At 37.1% G+C, this 20,599-nt stretch overlaps 1 protein-coding gene across 6 annotated transcripts in view; it reads right to left on the bottom strand.

Annotated features, from left to right (window-relative positions):
- The window catches only part of GOLGA4 (golgin A4), a 67,784-nt gene that overhangs the window by 15,599 nt on the left and 31,586 nt on the right, over positions 1 to 20,599 (bottom strand). For 5 of the 6 annotated variants that reach the window (XM_075418611.1, XM_075418613.1, XM_075418616.1 and 2 more), the window contains 7 exons: positions 19,659 to 19,806; positions 12,980 to 13,158; positions 11,784 to 11,915; positions 10,692 to 10,847; positions 5,477 to 9,768; positions 4,598 to 4,719; positions 3,411 to 3,541 (listed from right to left, as the gene is read on the bottom strand). In XM_075418611.1, coding sequence (XP_075274726.1) covers positions 3,411 to 3,541; positions 4,598 to 4,719; positions 5,477 to 9,768; positions 10,692 to 10,847; positions 11,784 to 11,915; positions 12,980 to 13,158; positions 19,659 to 19,806 — 5,160 coding nt within the window. The remainder of the gene's footprint in view (positions 1 to 3,410; positions 3,542 to 4,597; positions 4,720 to 5,476; positions 9,769 to 10,691; positions 10,848 to 11,783; positions 11,916 to 12,979; positions 13,159 to 19,658; positions 19,807 to 20,599) is intronic. The other variant, XM_075418614.1, reaches the window with a different exon arrangement.

Genomic DNA, 20,599 nt, shown 5'->3' with positions numbered 1-20,599 from the left:
CTTTGCAACAAGAAGTATTTTTAAAAATTGTGTCCCCTCTGGCCTTTTTGTGAGACAACACGTTAGGGACCCTACAAACAGCACTCCAACATGCACATCCACACTCCTGAACTAAAATAAAACTCTAGTTTCACTCATGTTAACCAGTCAGGGCAGCAAGCTGCCTGCTCTGCTATGCAGCAGTACTTCAGATGAAATTAGTACAATTCATCAGCTATCCAGAGCATTCAAAATCTCAGGAGTACAAACCACAGTGATACAGAATATCCACCAGAAAAGTAAGTGCAGAACGAGAAAGCTGGTCCAGGCTTAATAGATTTAAGGCATGCCATAAGTAAAAAAATAGTTATTTCCCTGTAAGACCACTTTTTAATGTGTTCCTTGCACCCTACTTCAGCACAAAACACCCTCCTCATGCAGCCCCTCGGCCCAAAAATGACCACCAGAAAGAAACAAAGCAACTCCCCCCACCAAAGCTAGCGAATGGGAAGTCACAGCACCCAAGCAAGCTTTACAGCCTAGAAGCTTTAAGAATATCCATCTTCAACAAAAACTGTGCTCATACATCATGACCTCCAAACAGTATTGTTTTTCATTCACCCACATGCTTTTTCTATACCCTCAGAAACAGATCAACAATTAACCTTTTCTAAGATTTTTTTTATAGATGGTTACACTCCTCTAGTTGAAAACCCTCAACACCTGATATATTCAGTTGCTTCTATTTTCCCTTGCTTGGGGTTTTTTGAGGGAGTGATGGTGGTGGTGGTTGTTCTTTTGGGTTTTTTTTTGTTTGGGGTTTGTTGGTTTTTTTTTTACATCAAGAATCTAAAATCTTACAATATCTAGACTACTGTTCACTGAAATAAATCAAAATTGCATGCACATCCTTCTTAGTCATAGAAGGTAGTTAAAATGCAGGAAAGAACTTCAACTCAAAATGATGAATGACACTTCTCTAAAAGCGACCTACCTGTGAGTAATTATTTTTTATAAACCGTTGAACAGAGATTATAATTTAAAATTTGAAATAACTGGAGATCACATGGGGTTCCGATATGCTACACAATCTGTATTTACAGTAAAACCGTGTTGTTCTATACAGCATCTGGCATACTCTGAAAATAAACTGCACGCTATTTGGATTTAATTACAGTTATAGACTAAGACTTCAATAAAGTCATAATTTCCAAAGTCTTAGCCACAAGGCCTATCCTGTATTCACATGGGAGGCATTACAACAAATGAAAGAATACACACTTGAAGTTAGATATTGTATTTTTAGCTCATAGATAGGCTTAAAATAAGCTAGCTTGAGCATATCATTCTATTCTTCTTTAATTATATACTTAAGTTGAAGAAAAAAGACTGAGGCCTCAAATTACAGGCTATGCTGATGTTACAAGTCCTTTAATTAGGGAGACTTTTAATGAAATCTTATGTGATAGAAGTTTTTATGAAAGATAAGAAAACACCAGATAAAGCAAGAGAAGTACCAGAGGAGCAATTCATAAATAAATCATATTAAGTTTAACAGACTTAATGATTCCTGCTCGTCTTTAAGGATACATACTCAAATCAAGTTAGACTAATTTTTAGCATCATTAACCATGTTTAAAATTCAACAAAGAGCTACAAAGCTATATAAGCAAAATTAATTCTTGCAATTGGCATTATTTTTGCTTCAGCTTCTTACTATTTATGACAGAGACAAACCTCTCTGCATAAATGTATTGTGAAATTTCTCAAACCTATCACGAGACAAGTCAGGTATAAGCGAGGTAACAACTGGCAACTTTAGGCTAAACTGAGAAAACCTATACATCTGCTGATGCATCTGTTTCTACTTCCATCACAAATCTCAATGAATACGACATACACTCAATTTAACATAAATATTTCTTAACCTCTGAGATGCTTGCAGTACTTTTTCAGGAAAAAAGGTAACAAATTTGCTAAACTTTTTTTTTTCTTCCCTAAAAAAAAAACCAAAACACTCATACACAAACCATTACCTAAAAAAGAAACAAGTACTCTGAAATCTAAAATATCAAACTCCAACGTATTGCAGTTCCAGGCAACTGTCATTGCCATCACCAATGAGATTCAAAAAGTAACAGTGTTCATGTCCTCCAATTGCACAGAAGTCAAATTAGCCTAAACCTTCACGCTCATAAAGTACAGCATGCACATTTCTGACACACGTACAGACTGAATGCATCAGAAAACAGAGGGGAATTACACCTGCACAACTTCAAATCACAGACCTGTTTCAGCCTGTAAGGTAAGGATCTGAATGGCAACACACTGTACATTCAGGTAAGAGAAACCTAAATCCTCCAGAAATGCAGAATTTAGACCCCTGGTACCAAAAAAAACCCCAACCCTCAACTGATTTATATCATGCAATTTTTCTGAATTAGGAAAAAAAAGAAGCGGAGTCTAGATTTTAAACCCTCCCATCTCTATCCAACTTCTAGCTAGAAGTCCAAAAATCAGAGTGGAACACCAACCTGCCTCCAAGATTAACATTTTCAGTATTAAACACTCAGTCATGCTCAGCACATAGCTCTTTGGGCTGGTAAGTGAGCATAAACAAACAGAAGTTCACTTACATTTATTACTACTTGCTCGAATGATGGGGCATTTTTTTTTTTACTAAATTATTTGTGCAAACAAGACTAAGATTAGCAAAATTAAAGCCTGCATCCCAATATGACGGACAGTCTCTTATCTTTCGTTGCCATACATGTGGGGCTGGGACAACTTACTTGGCTAAAACAGGAGGTAATTACTTACTGGAACATAAAGTATCTTCAGATTGACGTTGGCTGCTAACTTCTGGTTGAAATGTTACTGGGCAAAACTATGTTTATGTGCAAATCTCATGCAGACAAACTGTTCACTTACAAGTAAAAATGAAAGCTTTACTAGCATAAAAACTATGAAAACAGACCACAGCCTGCATAGAACAGAACTTTCAGGGCTATGATGCCAATCTGGACAGAGCATCAGAGAAAGGAGCTAAAGAGCGAGGCTGACCCATAAACTTTGTACTTAAATCCTTAAAAGAAACAACACACCACCACCACAACTCTCATAAAGCTTAAATTTAACTCACTCACCTCCCTCATTATAATCCGGAACACCAGCTGCTCAAGGACATCATGACCTAACCGTACAATTTTTATTGAATGATCAGAGCTGGAGCTTAAATTTTGTATTCTTTCACGTTCATAAAACACAGAAACAAACATTTTAATTGCAAGCTAGGTCATCACACATTTCAAGTGTAATTGAAGCCATAACATCCTTACTAAAAAGAATTACAGTTTTTCTGTCTAGTTGTGCAATGAAAAAAGGGGAAGAGTTATTGTGAAATATATGTGGCCACATCACTCAAAAGATACCTCAAGGATTTCTTCATATTTTTTCACGGTTCTTTTTAGATCGTCATCTTTTTCAGCAATTATTTTATGCAACTGTGTCGTCTCTATGTGATGATTTTCTATCAGTTCAGTTTCCACCTCTTGGGCTTTACCTATCAAAAAAAAAGTCAGGCAATATAAAAAAAAGCGTATTTATTTTGTTCCATTATGTCAGAACACTATTAAAAAAAAAAAAGCTTAAAGACAACTGTGGAAGGCATCTACAAGGAAAAGTTGTTAAGAAAATTCGTTTTTCCACACTGTCAGTGATAATTATGTCACTTGATCCTAATATCCATGAAGATTGTTGTCTGCTGTCTGGTATCCGGAGCAATTTCTTCTACCTGATGCTAGAACTTTTCTGTAGAAGTTAAGATCACAACCAACATTTATCAACTAATTTTCTCTCCTAATCTATCTCGCGAAGTGATTGAAACATCTGAAAATCTTCAGAAATTCCTCACATGTAGGGATATGTCCAGTAACTGTGGAGTCAAAAGATACTTTCTGCTCACTTCTCCAACCTCCAACTTACAGTACGGTGGCAAAAGACGGATGGAGGAGTTGAAATATATTGTACTCTAGTTATAAGCACATGGTAGAGCAATCAGACATCGTATCCAGTTGGTACCTGTTAGTGGTTACAGTGAATGAAGTCTGCAAGATGCAGCTGAGAAAATGAAATTCTGATTCACGGATGGATCTAAGTTTCTCCAAAAGGCACTCACCAGTGCCGTATACTCAACAATGGAGCGTTAAACGTTCGTACTGCTGAAGCCAAATAGTATCACAGTGAAAATTTACCAATGTGCTTTCACCTCTAAAAACTTACTCTATTTTTTTTTCTTTATACTTTCAACAAAAAGATACCTATTGCTATCATGGGTAACTCGTACCATGACAAACGCAAACAGACAGAGTGCTAGATCAAATATCCATCCTGCGGGGTACGGAAGAGCAGCTACATATGTGTTTTCCTCACTGTGCTACAATTAACAGTTATATATTATTTCCTGAACAAGAGAAGTTCTTTCCTCGAGTTCTCTAGGCAGGCAAAAAACACATGTTGTCTTTATCAGAGTCCCAGGTAAAACCCCTTCCCCAAAACATCTGAAGGTCTGGTTTTCTGGCTGTTTTACCGATTACAGTTATGTTAGTATTTCACTTACTAATTGTCTCTTTTACTGCTGTTTCCAATTCTCTTTCTTTTTGAGCCAGCTGAGTATTGAACTCTCTCATTAACTGTTTTAAGGTGGAGTTGTGCTTTAACTCAATGTCTTCTTGTTCACATCTGTACAAAAATGTCAAAAAAATACAGTAAGGATATAAAATGTTTAAAGAGAGTGCGAGAACAATTTGGCAAGGTAGGAGATCTGCAAATTTCTCCAAAATTATTTTAGAATGGGATAGTTTTGTATTATATGAATTCTATGGGATTCAGTGAGGCTTTTTGTTCCCCTCCTACTGAATTCACCTGGAAGGTGTTTCATTTAAAAAAAAACAAAAAACCCAGAATTGAATCCTTCAAAAGATACAGAGTTTTTGCTGAGGAAGGTGAAGAACTGGAAGCAAAGAAAGTGCCACATGAACGCAGAATTTTCAGGGAATTCTTTGCTTGAGAAACCATTACAGTGCTTAGCAGTATATCATATTTTTGTGCAGTACATATGAACAACTCTTTATATCGTTTGAACATGAAGCTCTCAGTACTAAGTTTTAATAAACTTTATAGAAATTAGAACTGTAGTTTATGTTCCAGCGATGCTGAAAATGACCATCACTAAAACAAATCAAAAGTGGTATTACTTTGCCAAAAGAGGAACCACTTTTCAAACTGATGACTCAAATAATGGTTTATGTGTTCATGAAGTGCTACCTTCAAGTAGCTCTTTTTTTGCTGTTTCCCTACCTCTATTTAGAAAAATGGCAGAAAAATACCAGTCATTATTTCACTGCTACAAACTGAGCTTTAAAAAAGTACTCTTGAGGTTTTAGTGGTTAAGGATGAAGCAAAGAAACGGTAACAAGACCAGGAACAAACAATTTACCTGATTTTCTGCTCCATTTCTTCTACGGACTCCTTCTTTACTATGTCAAGCTCCTGCTGATGTTCTTTTCGCAAAGTACGTAAGTCTTTTTGAAGATTATTCACTTCCTTGCGTAGTTTCTGTTTCTCCCTTTCAGTCTCCTCCAATTTAGCCTGCAAATCCTTCTGCTGGTTCTGCATATCACCTAGTAACTTCTGCAGCTCCAAACCAGATTTAGCCTCTTCTTCGGCGTTTTCCTCAAAAGCTTTCAGACTGCCATTTCTTTCATCCAACTGTTGCTGTAAACTTTTTAGCTTATCTTCGTATCTCAAACTCATATCTTCCATCTCAATCTTATGTGCTTCGTCTTCCTTCACTACATTATTTTCCAACTCTTTTATCTTCTGTTCTAAACATTGACTGACTGCCTCCTTTTCCTGCAATTTTTTCTGGAAATCTCCAATTATATTCTCCATATCCAGATGTTTTTGTTCTTTAGCTTTTAATTCTTCCCTACTGTTTGCTAAATCACCACTACAACGAGCATGCTCATCTACTAACAACGAGTATTTTTTTGTTTGCTCCTCAATTTCTTTCTTGAGGCTTTCAGTCTTATTCTGTTCCTCCTGATGGCTCTTCTCAATACGTTCTAGTTTTTTAAGGAGTTCTTCCTGTTTCTTTTGCAGTTCTAGATGAGAGTCATTACTCTCTCGTTCTTTTTCATACTTCTGCAACAGTTCATCCTTCTCAGCTAAGACCTTCTGTAACACGTGCATCTTCTCTTCGTACGTCTGTTGGAGACCCTCAAGGATGTTATTTTTTTCTTGCTCTACAGCAGCTTTCACACTCTCTACTTTTTGCAGCATTTCTTTCTCCAGTTCCGCGGGATCTCTTGTTGATTTAATTTTTTCTTCTAAGGACTCAATTTTGGCCTCTCTCTCCTGCACTTTTTGTTCCAAGTCTCTTAACTGATTTTCTCTGTCTTGCTTAAATCGCTGTTCCTTTTCTTCCATCTGAGACATCAACTGCTTTTTAATAGAACCAATTTTTTGCTCTGCCTTCTTTTTCAGATCTGCCAGCTTCGTGCTGTTCTCTGCATTCAGTCTCTCTTCTAATTCTTTCAGTTCTTCCTCTTTGCTTTTAAGTATCACTGACTTGATTTCATCAAATTCCCTCTCTTTTGCTTCAAGATGAGCTTTTAGTGAACCTATTTGCTTCTCCAGATTAAGCACTTTTTCTTCAGCCTCCTTAAATCTATTGTCCTTTTCAAAAGCCACCTTCTCCGCCTGCTGGAGTTGCCATGCTATCTCTCTTTGCTCTGTGTCTTTTTGTTCATTATACTTTTTAAGTTCCGCCATCAAGGAATCATTTTCTGAAGTTTTCTGAGCAATGTATTCTTCCAGTTCAGCAATTCTCGCTGCTTGTTTTTTTAACTTTGCAGTTAACTCACTTTCTTGTTTTTCCCTCCTGTTTTGCTTTTGTTCCAATTCACTTTTCAAACAGTCGAGATTCTTACTTTGTTTCGCCAGCTGCTCCTTCAATTTATTTAGCTCTTCATCTTTTTTATTGGCTTCAGTACTGCTTAATTCAAGCTTCCTCTGCAAATCTTTAATAGTGTCATGATTTTGTGTAAACCTCGTTTGTGCTTTCACCTTCCACTCTGACAGCTTGGCCGTGCAATGATCTACCTGCTCAAGAGCCGACGCTTTTTCTTGACTCAGCGTCTCAACTCTGGACGATAACTCCTGTACCTGGTTTAACAACTGCGAACGATCCTCTTGATGTTGCTTGCTTAACAGAGATATAGCTGCTTCCTTCTCCATTAAACTTACCGTGCTTTCAAGTTGAACATTAAGGTCATTAATTGCTTTGTTGAGAGCAGAGATCTCCGATTCTTTTTCCTGGAGTTCCTCCCTCATTGAGGTGACAGCATTGATATTTTCAGATAACTCTTTCCTCAGCTGTGTTATGCAAGTTTCTTTTTCTGACACTGCTTGCTGCTGATGTCCTCCCTCTTTTTGCAATTGTTCCTTTTCTGTTACAAGTCCTTCAATGTCAGCTTTCATGGACATAATTAAGTTCTCCTTCTCCTGCAGCTGTTGCATTGACTTTTCCAAAGAAGTACTTGCAGCAGAATGATGCTCTGTTACTTCTCTAAGTTGAGCTTCTAGTTCAGTAATCTTACTTGTTTTAATTAATAGTGCTTCTTTAACTTTTGCAGTTTGGCACTCATAATCTGCAATTTTGCATGTTACCTTGCCTATTTTTGCATTACATTTTTCAATTAATTCATCGCTTTTTGTTTGCAATAAAGCTTCAGCATTCTTCCAGTAAGCATCTAATTGGGCTGCAAGTTCTCCTGACTGCCTTTTAAACTCAGTTTCTTTTAGCTGAATTGCCTCTATTTTTTTCTCATAATTTTCATGATCTTTATACTGAGAAGACTGCAGAGTTTGGAGTTTCTCTTCAAGTGTTTTCAGTGTGTCAGCCAGCTCAGCAATTCTGGCTTTGTCCTCTTCTTCAACTGCTTTCTGTTTACCAAGCTGTTCCTGAAGTCCTGACTGCTCTTTCAGGGACTGATTAAGATCACCTTCCAATTTTTCCAACTGTGTTTTCAGGTCACTTTCCTTATTCGACAAAATGTTCACCTCAGCCACTGACTGCCTTAGTTGTTGCTGCAATTCCTTCAGGGACTCCTCCCTTTTCACCTGTTCTTCCTGCAGCCGGGTTATTTCTGTTCTGGAGCCCTCCTTCTCAGCACTGAAGGTGGCAAGTTTCTCTTTCAGGTCTCCAACTTCTTGCTCTTTCTCTTGCAGTTCCATTTCATGTTTTTCTTGGAGCTCTTCAACCTGCTGATGGAGTTTCTTTTCCCAGCTCTGGGTAATTTCTTCCACCTCTCTCCTGTGAGCCTCAGCAAGACTCTCTAGTTGCTCTTTCTGACTAGACTCCAGTTTTGACACGGTGTCATCGATTCCAGCTGAGCTGGCATGTGCCATTTCCAACATTTTAGCACTGAATTCACTCTCTCTCTGACTGAACTCCAACTGCTTCTTTTCAAGCTCTTTTTTTAGGTTAGCTTCCTGCTCAGCAAGTTTCTTTTTGAAAGTTTCATGCATATCTTTTGATTTCTGCTTCATTTTCTCCATTTTGTTCTCCTGACGTTTCAGTTTACTTTCATACTCTCCTTGTAAAGAAATAACTCTCTCCTCTGCAGCTAACAGTTTCTGCTTAAGCTCTTCCACTTGCTTGTTCTGTAACTTCTTCACATGTTCAATTTCGTTTTCCTTCTCAGTTAGACTTCTCCTCCTCTCATCAGCCTCTCTTTGTAGATCGTTCAGTTGACATTCGTATTGTTGTGTTAGAGAGGTTACTTTTTGTGTATTTTCATTGCCTTGCTCTTGCAAACGCTGCTTCAGGTCATGTACCTGAGAGATGTATGCCTCTAACTCCTTCTTGACTTCATTCAGCTGGGATTCAGCTCTTCCTAGCTGCTCACTAAGTTGCAATTTTTCACCTTCAAGATCTGTCAGCTTCTGCTGCAGCTTTGCTAACTCGTCTTCATAAATCTTTATCTGCTCGTTAGAAGTACTCCGATGAGACTCTGAAAGCTCCTCTAGCTTTGCAGACACCTGGACAAGTTCAGCTTCAGATCTTTCTGCAGATTCCTTTAGTTTCTGTTCACGTGCTTGTAGTTCCTCCAGATGTCTGTCCTTCTCCTCCAATGACTGCTTGAGTTTGTTGAGTTCCTCTTTAAGTACCTTCTCAACACCTTGAATAGACATTTGGTGCTCTTTTAACATTGTTTCAACCTCTTCCTTGTGCCGTTTCCTCTCTTCCTCCAACTGTCCTCTGAATTCTTGCTTTGCTTCACACACTTTACTATTCAATTCCGAGAGCTCTTGTTCTAAATCGTGACGTATTTTTAGTGCTTCTGATAGCTCAGAAGACAGTGCTTCTAATTCTGTTTGCTTCACATCAAGTTTTTCCAATGTTTTTTCATTCATCTCTTCTATGTGTGCATGGAAAACTGTTTCTTTCTCTTTCACAATTGCAGCTATCTCTTGTTCTTGTTTCTCTCTCATTTTTTCTATTTCAGTTACTTGCTGTTGTGTTAAGATTTGAATTTTTTCTGTCCAAAGCTCTTCCTGCTGCTGTTTCACATTCTCCAATTCTTTCTCGTGTTTTTCAACTATATCACTGATTTCTTTATTGTGCTGCTTTTTTTCAGACTCCATCAGAGTCCTTAATTCCTCTGATTGCTTTCTGTCATCTTGCGAGTACTTTGCAAGAGAGCTTTCCAGTTCAAGAATTCTCTGTTAAGAGAATACAGTTTAAAAGAATATGAATAGCCAAAAGGTAACAACTTGAGTAAGTTTTTTAAAAAAAATCTCACCAGGCTCACATAACTACAAGTCACTTATTCCATTATTTTTAGTAATAACTTCTCTGCAAGCATTTCATTCACATACTTTGTTCTCAACTTTGCTTCCATTATGGTTAGTTATTTAATAAAAATTTTTCTATTTCACTGCAGTGAAAATACACACAATAAAAACTTGGAAAGAATTTAACTAATTCAAATAAAATAACTCACTTCAAATTTATGAGGGATTTATTCACATTTTCTTATTGACCTAAAGTATCTACACATAGGATGAAAGACATTGTGAGTCTACACAAGTATTATGGAGCTTTGTACATATCTACTGATTTATCCTAATTCCACCTCTCATGGAAATGCTGCTGTAAACTTAAAATGCTTCTATAGGCAAAACTTCCAAACTAGTATTTGAGAGTGGTGGAATAATGTACAAACTCGCATTAGCAGATAATACAATCTTATCTATTACATAAAGCAAAGCACACTTCAACAATTTAAGCAAATTTTTCACTTACTCAAGTATCTTTCTAAGTGTTTGTATGGTAGCAGTACCCAGAAGTCAAACAGTTTAAAGCTTAACTCTCCTGTATAACATACAGAAGAATTATTTAATATTCCATGCCATGGCATAAAGTGAATATATTTCTATATTTTGCCATCTAATCTTGTAAAAAAACTAGGGGCTGAAGCATACCATGGCAGTACCTTAAATTTCTGTCACTACAGGAAGCATTGTGAGATTAAAACCACCCAATCACAATAAATCCACAATAAAGTATTTGTAAACTTGTCACAGTTAAATACATACTGAAAGGAATTCTTGTAAACATTTATACTTTTGGAAACTTCACTCACAGTTCTAGAAGTCTCTACTTCTTGATGCATCTTCTGAACTTTCTTGTCACACTCTGACTGTATTGCTTTCTTCTGCAGCTCCAATTCTTCTAAGGCTAGGGATTCTTGCTGCTTTTGTTCTTGAAGGGTTTTTAAACACTCGCTCTGCTTTTTTTCCTGTATCCAAAATTATGATTAAAACAATAAATATAGTCATCACACATTCAAAAACAGTATAGTAGGATATTTACAAACCAGTTACTAGGAGTCATACACTAATCACCTGTACTTTCTACACACACACATAGTTTGTATTTAATCTGTGAAAATTAAGTTGTTCTAAATCACTTCCATTATCTTTTCTCAGGAACCATTTGTCTTCTACTTCTCCTTGTATAAAAAACATAATGCAATCCTGCCTTTCATTTTGGTTTGTTTACCACAATTAATTGAGAGGAACACCTTAAAGGAATAAAGGTCTGTCCTCACTTGATTCCACTGCTGATGTATTTCTAAATAACCTGAGAAACAGGTAGAAAAATATAGTCAGGAAGAGACTCTGAACATCCCTCAGTCCTAATCACCGACCATCACGGAAGAGCACAAAAGAGAATCTACTACTTGTTAGGTAAAATTACGTGATGATCTAAAGCAGATTACAGCTTATGAAGAAGAGCAAAGAATCCCAATGATTCCTCCCAGCCCGACCTAGAAGAAAAATATTTTCTGAGGTCAAACACTATGAACGGTTAACCAAGTTCACGTGACACAATGAGACATAATGATACCAACACTTTTCAGATAACTGCCTCATTCTTTGTACCTCTTTTACTCTAGCTGCTGTGGCTAATTGTCAATGATCCAGAGGAATAAATTTTTAAAAAGTCTAAGAGAGTTTTCAAAAAAAGAAGTCTTTCCCACAACATGCAGCTGGTAGCAAGCAGTGATAATGATTAATTGTCATTATTCAGTCTGGTTCATTGCAGCAGCTTTCTTTTCATGCTGCTGAAATCTCTGAGCCATTCTCTCACTGCAGAATAGGATGAGATTAACACTTCTAGTCCCACCTCACGCTTGGAGAAATGTCTTTCTACACATTTTAGGCATACTTACAAGAGCTGCCTTCATCTTCTCTTGGAATGCCTTTTCTTGGGCCTGCAATCTCTCCTTTAGCTCCTCATCTTTGGTAGCCATTTCTTTTTTATGGAGTTTTTCTAATTCAGCAACACGCTCCTCTGAAGACTTCTGTGAATCAAAGTCAGAAAAAAATAATTTCAAATATCAAATAACAAAACACCTAGTACTATTTCTTAATAAGAACAGCAGTGCAGAGAGAGGAAACCAGAACCATCTCTTTGCTCCCTTTGAATAAGTAACAACAGTGCACTTAATATTCAACCCTGACATTTCTTATTTGCAAGCTTGAAGTTATCCATCCTCCCTCTCAAGACTCTCACAGTTCTACTTAAAGAAATACCACATTTTCTAAAGACTCTTCTACCAAGGTGAACTTAGTGTTTTCAATTTCAGTTCAAATGTGACAATAAATCAGAAAAGGAACTTCTGTCTGTAGCCTTCCCTTTATTCTTATTATTTCATGAGCCAGAAAGTCAAGTGGTGATACTCTACATAGACATCTATCTATGACCTACATACTTGCTTTATTTAAAAATCATGTAATGCAAGCCAGTCATCCCCCTAAAGCATCAGTGTATTCTTTTACAAAAATTCATAACATAACAAATGTCAACACAACAACTGCAATTTACAGGTGTTCAAATCTATAGCTCTGCAAGGCACGTGCAGTACTCCTGCAATTCCTATCCGAGTAAGTCAGATGAAGCAAATTTTAGCAATTCTTAACTGGAAAAGGCAACAAGTTCTTAAATGTTTACACATACTGGACTAGAATAATCACTAAAAGTACTTAGTATTAAAACCCCAAATCCTGGTGATGTGTGAGCTGGCTGCCATTAATTTCTTCTTCTTGACTCCCTTTAAAGTCTCAAGAGTACTTCCTTCTAGTAAATAATTTTAGTAAATAGTGTGAAGCAGAGTGTCATACTATTCATTTTTACATGCCTCTAATGTACTGGTTTTAAACTGCTGGGGGGGGATCTATATGGGGAGTTTTCTATTTTGCCTTAAGTAAATCTTGAATCCCAGAAATTAATGTTTATAGAATTCATTAAATAGCAAAAATTTTATAACAAAGTGCTGATATACTAATGCATTTTACAACTATAGTTTAACTGTAATTGAATGATCAGATTAAAAGCCAATAATACAGGGTGAGTTTCAGCTTTTACCTTCATAATCTCAACCACCTCTTGTTTCACTCTGGTTAACTCCCGTTGAAGATTTACCCTCTCTTCCTCACTTGCCTTTTCTACTGCTTTGATTTTTTCATCCATTTCTGCCTGCAATTTTTTCCGGGCTTCCTCTGTCTTTTGGGCCATACTCAGAGCCCTCTCAAGCTCTTCAAAAGCTGTAAAGAAAAAAAAAGTATACGATAGTTGAGAAATATCTATCTCCCTTGATAGCAGAACAGCATTCTCAGTAACTGTAAATGACACAAGTAACAGAAGAATGAACTTAGGAATCCATCAAGAACTCACATGGGCTTATTACCTAGAAAGGAAAAAGAACTGACAAATAGCTGTGAATGTCTTCCAATACATTCTGTAGCTTTGATTTCTTCCCCTAAAAATCACTATATAATACATAAACCATACAAATAAACTATGGCTCCTCTTCTGGCTGTATGTGCTGAACAACTTTGAAGAGTAGAAAAAAAAAAAAGCTGCATGAAAAAAAGGCAATTCACAAGTTGTTCTTCCACTAAAACAAGCAGACACAAGCATAAACCAGCAATAACTGCGATGCAAGTCAGTTTTTACTGAATCATGAAAGAATTCTTCCTGAATAGAACACCAAAGTATAATACCAGGCCACTTTATTTAGCTAAGAATTGTTCCTTTCAAACTGTGTAACCTAGATCACCTTCCCTTTAAACTGGGGGTTTGGTGGGGTCTATACAGATGGCTTTGAATTGCATTGTTTCACTATTTACTTTTAATGTAAACTACTATTGATGCTATTCAGAGATACTGGGAAAACACTTGTGTGTTATGAAAATTGTTCTGTGCTTCTAAACTTTGCAAATAAAATGTAAGAAAAAATATTAAGATTTTCTCCCAGAAAACTTGAATATCTATTTTTCTAAAGAACATTCAAGCTGCAGTGACGAAACATATTTACATTTGCAGAAGACGCACAAGTCTGCCGAAACACATTTTAATTTACAAATTGGAAGTAGTAATTCCACAGCTTCTTCCCATGCCAAGGAGATGTATTCTATCACACTTTATTCACCTCACAGATAATTACTTAGATATAAAGAGAGAGCAAATAAATTCCTGTGTTGTTAGCTGGTTTACTAATATTATTATTGTTATTCAACACCAGCATCCGAGTTCCTCACTGAAACCGATGGTAGAACCTATACAGAATGACACAAGACTAGAATTTGATCATAATTAGGGAAATCTCTTTTCCCGAATAGATCATGAATGTGGAAAACCTCTGTGGTATATCAAAGGAAAATTCGATCTCAGAACAGTCTACTAGACAGTTATTTTTTTGCAGAAGAGAACGTTGGCAAAACACCTCTGTAAAATTCAAAATCACCGTGCCAATATCAAGAATGTAATTTGTCAGAGCACAGAAAACCTACAAATGTATTATTCTACTATACCACCATACACTCGACTAACTGGATACTATCCTGGGAGCAGACAGAACAAAATAATTTTTAAAGTGTTATGTAGCACACTAAGCTTTCTTTCGCTTAGTTCTATCCCATATAGAACATCAGAACAGACACACACATATCTCTAGTTTCCTTGATTCACCATTACTTAGTAGGCATTCACAGCAATTCTCATAATCCTTGGGTTTTTTTGAAGCTATCTTTAATAACATTCAGGCATGAGTCTGAGAAGTGAATAATAATTTCCATTCCACGTCTTCTGATAACATTCAAAACTGAAGCTTTTAATCACAATCTATACTTCTGAGGCAATGCTGCAAATACGTTTGAGTAACTTCATTCCATAAAATTGCATTCATCCAAATTCTGACCTTTTCCATAATTTTATTCTGCTTTCTGAGGATGCCCTTCTCTGACCACTCACAAGAACAATCATATTTAATGCAAAACAGGGTTGTTATTGACCCTGGCAATACCAAAGCACATCACTGTATCCACTTTCTCACTCCTGGATCTACTTAAATAATAAATACTAAAGCTCATCATAAAAAAATCAAGAGCACTACAGATTATTTCAAACAGCAAAAAAGTCTAAAACATAATGCAAGCATGCAGGAGGCTTGTAGCTCCTTACTTTCCAAGCACAGTTCTTCACAGTCCCCACCCAGGCGCTGGGCACCTGGGACCCACAGGACTGAAGTCCTCCCCCCTCACCACTGCGGGCACACCTTGGTTCTGAGCACAGCCTGTGCAGGTGCGTTTGGAGAATGAATGGCACTGGATCCCCTGATGCTCCTCTCAGCCCTAACAAAAGCACGCACAGCCAGTAAAATTGGCCAAGTCCTTCGGTATTACAGCATCATAAATGTTTTGGTTTTATTTTTTTAAATAAAAAAACCTAACCCTACAGACCTTTACAAAGTATAGCTTGAAAATAAAGCTTGCAAGCAAAAGATTAAGTTATTTCACTTTTCCATACACGTTTTCTGATTCTTGTTCTTCACAACATATACTTCATTTTCATTTGAGAAACCTGTTATTTCTGCAAAAGGAAAGAGAACGCATTTGCCGCAGCCCACGAATCTGCCAAGGAGAAAATCCAGGTTCACGCTAGGACTGACTACTGGTATGGAGCAGCAGAGCATCATGCAGGACTGCGGCTGCGTCGCCGTCATCGCAAGCAGGGTGCCAACACAAAAGCTAGACAAAAGCCAAGGGGGTATGAACGCACAAAGAGGCAACACTTCACACAAACACACTTAGCTCTCTAAAAGTTAAATTATACGCATCTCAGGCACTTTTTGCACTTTAGCAAAACAGAACATTTTTATTCAAAAGTAGTTAATACTAGTGTAGCATGACACAAAGGAGTTTCAAATCAGCAGAGGGCTAAACCATCATCAAGTATACAGAACACCATCTAAATTATTATTATCATTATTAATCTATGGGAGATTTTAATTCTATTGTGGATAAAAAGCCTGGAATAAGAGTCCGTATTTTTATCCAAATACCTCTGTTCTGAATGCACAGAGTAAGGCACTGGCTGCGTTCTCCCACAGACAGCCGAGCTACTGTTGAGCGAAGATCTTTTAACCAAGGCATGGTTCAGCGAAGTCCCACAAGGGCACAGTGGCAAATCAGACACAGTAACAAGCACACCAACAGCGTCTCAGGTGAGTCTTGCAAAATCTCATTCATGTGACCAAGCCAGACAAACCAGAAACCTCCCTGTGCAGTATATAAATTACAGAAAAAGTGCCCGAGCAGAGTTTAAGAAGTGTAAGGTTGCAAAATTGATTTTATAAAGCACTTGCTAAATAGTTGACTGCTTTTCACACACTACTCCAAAGCACCAGTCTCAGTTCACAGAATGGTTTGGCTTGGAAGGGACCTTTAGAGGCCGTCTAGCCCAACCCCTCCGCAATAAACAGGGACATCTTCAACTAGATGAGGTCACTCAGAGCCCCATCCAACCTGACCTTGAATGTTTCCAGGGATGGGGCATCGACATCAACCTCTAGGCAACCTGTTGCAGGGTTTTATCACCCTCACTATAAAAAATTTCTTCCTTATATCCAGTCTAAATCTACCCTTTTTTAGTTTAAAACCATTGCACCTTGTCCCATCGTTACAGGCCCTGTTAAAATGCTTGTCCCCATCTTTCCTGGAAGCCCCCTCTAAGCACTGAAAGGCTGCAATAAGGTGTCCAGGGAGTTCCCTTCGCCTTGCCTCTCCCACCCAGTGTAACACCAGCACCTACTAGCAAGACTTCTTGCTTACTCTCCCAGCACTGCAGACGTGTTATCTTCAACTGCAGTGCCATCTACTGCTGAAAATTGCGAAGAAAGCACTAAACAAGATGGCAAAGGAGCGATTTGCACGTTTTCCTACTGAAGGCTGAGAGCAGGCATCTTGTCAAAGTTTGAGAAACAAAGGCTGAGTTCATTTCCCATATTGGATTTATGCATCTAGGCGGGATTTTAAATGCACAGTCCAAGTCTTTGTTCCTCCGCAGAAAGGTGCAAAGCATACGTTAATTCAGTTTGCAAAAGAAATGACATGTACAAAGAATGACAAAACAAAATGAATTTGCTTTCTAAAGACTTTTTTTTTGTTTACTGTACAGAATACAAGTCATTAATCCGCATCCTGAAAAGTCAGAAAGGGCTTATGCCAAGTAGTCTCAGGAGAAACAAACTTCAGTTCACCAGTAAATTTATAAATACGATAAATAGCTTTCTTGAAGTAAAACATAAATAATCTATGTACATTGCAAAGCATTTAAAAAAATCAGTTACAGTTACTCTGAGTAAAAGTGCCTGAGAAGCACAGAATTTACTTTTTAGAGCCCAGTTCAAGCGCTCGATGTGTGATGTAAGAAAAAAGAGCCCTTACCCCAGTCCTGTTCATACAAGGCTTGGGAAAGGCACCATGATTCACTTATTGGCATGTGTGGATGCACAAAAACAAGATGCTCTGTGAGATTTCAACATAATGTACCTCTAACCACAAAAAAAATGAACTTCAACTGGGGAGACCAAGTTACAGTTTACACAACAGGCACAAAATAAGCATACATATCTTTTCACTATTTCGGTACACACAAATGCGTTAACATTAAATCACAAACACTGAAGCATTTTACTAAAGTCACTGAATTACAAAGGGAAAAGCCAGATGTATAACTCCAGGCAAGTTAAAAACATGAAGTGGAAAAATATACCACTTTTCAACCTACAATATAGGACTATGAAAGTAAATACCAACTGTAAGTGTATTCTGCTTATCCTTAATTCTGCCGTAACATAAATGAAATTAACATTTCTACAAACACAATATTCCATTAAGTCAATTCTTCACTAAATCATGATTTAGAAAAAAAGAGAAGTCTAGAATTTAAAGTCATCTCACATTCACTACCCAAGAAACAGGACTTGAAACACGTTGAGCTCAAACACACAAAACTGCCAAATTCTTAAAACTGGTACAACTCGAAGGTTGTGACCCATAAGTAATTTCGGGATCTCCAAATCCTGACGGTGATTTTCTTAAATTAGTTCAACTGTATTGAACTACACTTCCTTTGTACGTCACAACATTTTGAACGCATAAAGCCAAGGAAGCAATAGGAAAACCTAATAAAGGTCACCTTGCAATTACGCCTATCTTAGAAGTGGTATTAACTAATTTTGCAAGGGTTCCAACATTTATATATGCACACTTAACAGAGTAAAAACCAAATGCACTCAAAGTGGATGCTTACGCACCATAGAAGTTACCAAAAGTACTTTAAAATTTGATTTTAAAGGAGAGCATCTTCAACACACAAATCTCCCCCTAGAAAAGTGCACTGTACTCAACACATTATTTCCAAGTGAAATTACTTCTCACTACAATAGTTAAGTTTTCCAGGTATCCAGAGCATCATCGCTAACCCATTTTCATCTTCAGGCTATGCTAACCTGAGGAAATTAATGTATTAACCAGAGCGTGTAGATGTTAGTTCATAATTAAGAGGTCTCTACCACTTCAGAAAATGCTGTTTTTCAAACAACTATGACAATAACTTTGTGTCTACATAAGTATTAAAATGTTCTTCAGCTTTTTTCTTTCAATCATGAAGAAAAGCTTCTTAATCTCCAAGAACTGAACAAAATCCAACTTTAGCAAGACTGACCTCCAACATGTGAATTTCCAGAGCTAAAAAGACACATGCAACCTAGAAGGGTAGGAGAGGAGGCCCCCTCATCAAAATGTTTGTTACTTTCACAAGATGGACATTCAAGCTGCTTTTCTGTATTACAGCAGAGCAATCTACCCAAACTAATCTTTAAAATTGAAAGTTCTGAGCTAAATCTATGCAGATTTAAAACAAACCCCTACAAACTGTATTGTTTGAACACCTATCGCTTTTTAGAGAAAGAAAATATGCATGTTTTAAGCAAGCTAACCACATCTGAAATTCTGCCAAAAGAGTGAACTCCTTTGCTCTCATAGGCATCTAAACTAAATTATTCTAAAAGAATTTTGATACACATAGTGCAAAACAATTTCACTGTTTTTTAGGTGGGGTGGATTATCTTTTCACTTGGTTTCCAGCAAAAGAACTGCAAGGACACATGACTAATGTTACCTAATTTTCATCAAAAGCACGTTACAGCACCTAATAGTTATACAACCCATAGGTCCCAAGCCTGAAGAGAGGAATCGTCACTGCTGTTTCACTAAAAAGAAATCGGAAATGCTTCCACTACAATTATTGAAAGAAAATGCTTATTATGGTTGTAACACAACCTATTTTTTCCCAAGCTCTTACACACTCACTGCGATGTTTTCTACGTAAAATACTCCTGGCATTATAATGATAATTTACATATAGTCCTAAGTTTCCCTCCTGAAGCTATACCAGCACAAAGCTCTATCAATCTTTTCTCTTAATAATGGGAAAAGTACAGCTGCACTTCAGCAGTTTCCTTCCTAACTCCAACTGATAACAGAGACAAACTGCTCAAAAAAGTCCCTAAATTCTGCCAACCAGAAGTGAAGTCAGTAATGACGCTAGCAGGGGTGATATGCGGAACATTAGGAAAAAGAGCATCTCTTACTCTCCATTCCAAACAACAACTGACGAAAGACAGAAAGAAAGCAAAAAGACCATGCTGAAGCTTTCTCATGTTTAAACGTGAAAGTTAATAATCTCCAGAGTTTCTTACCAGCTCTTTCAGATTTTTCTTTCTGTTCTTTTAATTCCTCGCCTTTTGTAGTTATTTGTTTGATCTGAGCACGCAGTTGGGCTATCTCCTCCTCCTTCATTTCCAATGTTTCATGCATTTGTCGCTTTGTCTCTGCAATTACCATGCCCTATGGAAAAGGTCCTTGTGATAAAAAGCTAGCAAATAAATAAAACATATAGCTAAAACAATTTCAAGCCAGGACACAATCCTTGTCAGGAACAAACTTTAGTCTATTACTACAAGACCAGAGATCATGGTATTTTTCTATGTCAGTGAACAGCAAATGCTAAACAAAAAAAAAAAAAAAAGAGAAGATAAGGAAAGGGATTACTTTGAAGAGTAGCCAAAATTTATCTGGTGGTGAAAAGAACTTCTCCAGCACCTAAGGACCAGATCAGAAAACTTACTCCTTCTGGTACAGATACTTTTCTTTGAAATATACATTCTGTAAACAAACCAAAACTAAAAGCATAGTAGTGTGCGTGTTTACTAATTACACCAACAGAATCAAGACTGTGATAAAACATAAAAAAACAAACAAACAACTTTAAGGAACAAAAAACTGAGAAACTACAGTTACTTTTCCTTCATTGGTCAATTTTTAATTCAATTACATTGTATCTCATCTACATTGCTGTTTGGGGGGAACTTGGTTTTTGGGGCATTTGGGGGGCTGTTTTTGGGTGGTTTTTTTTTTGTTTTTTTTTTTTTGTTTTGTTTTGTTTTTAAAGCTGACATTGAGGAGTGTGTTCAGCATAATTACTCCACCCAAAATAACATCACCCTGCAGTATTAAGTATAACCTAACAGACAAATACCCTAAAGTATCTATACAATAAAATTCTCAGGTAGCTTAAATTATTTGCTGGTTAAAACACAAACTACACCACATCAGATGACTAAGAACAGCTCCTAATACC

This window comes from Opisthocomus hoazin, chromosome 4 (genome assembly GCF_030867145.1).
Source record: "Opisthocomus hoazin isolate bOpiHoa1 chromosome 4, bOpiHoa1.hap1, whole genome shotgun sequence".
Lineage (NCBI taxonomy): Eukaryota > Metazoa > Chordata > Aves > Opisthocomiformes > Opisthocomidae > Opisthocomus > Opisthocomus hoazin.
This window is presented reverse-complemented; position numbering and strand designations above follow the sequence as displayed.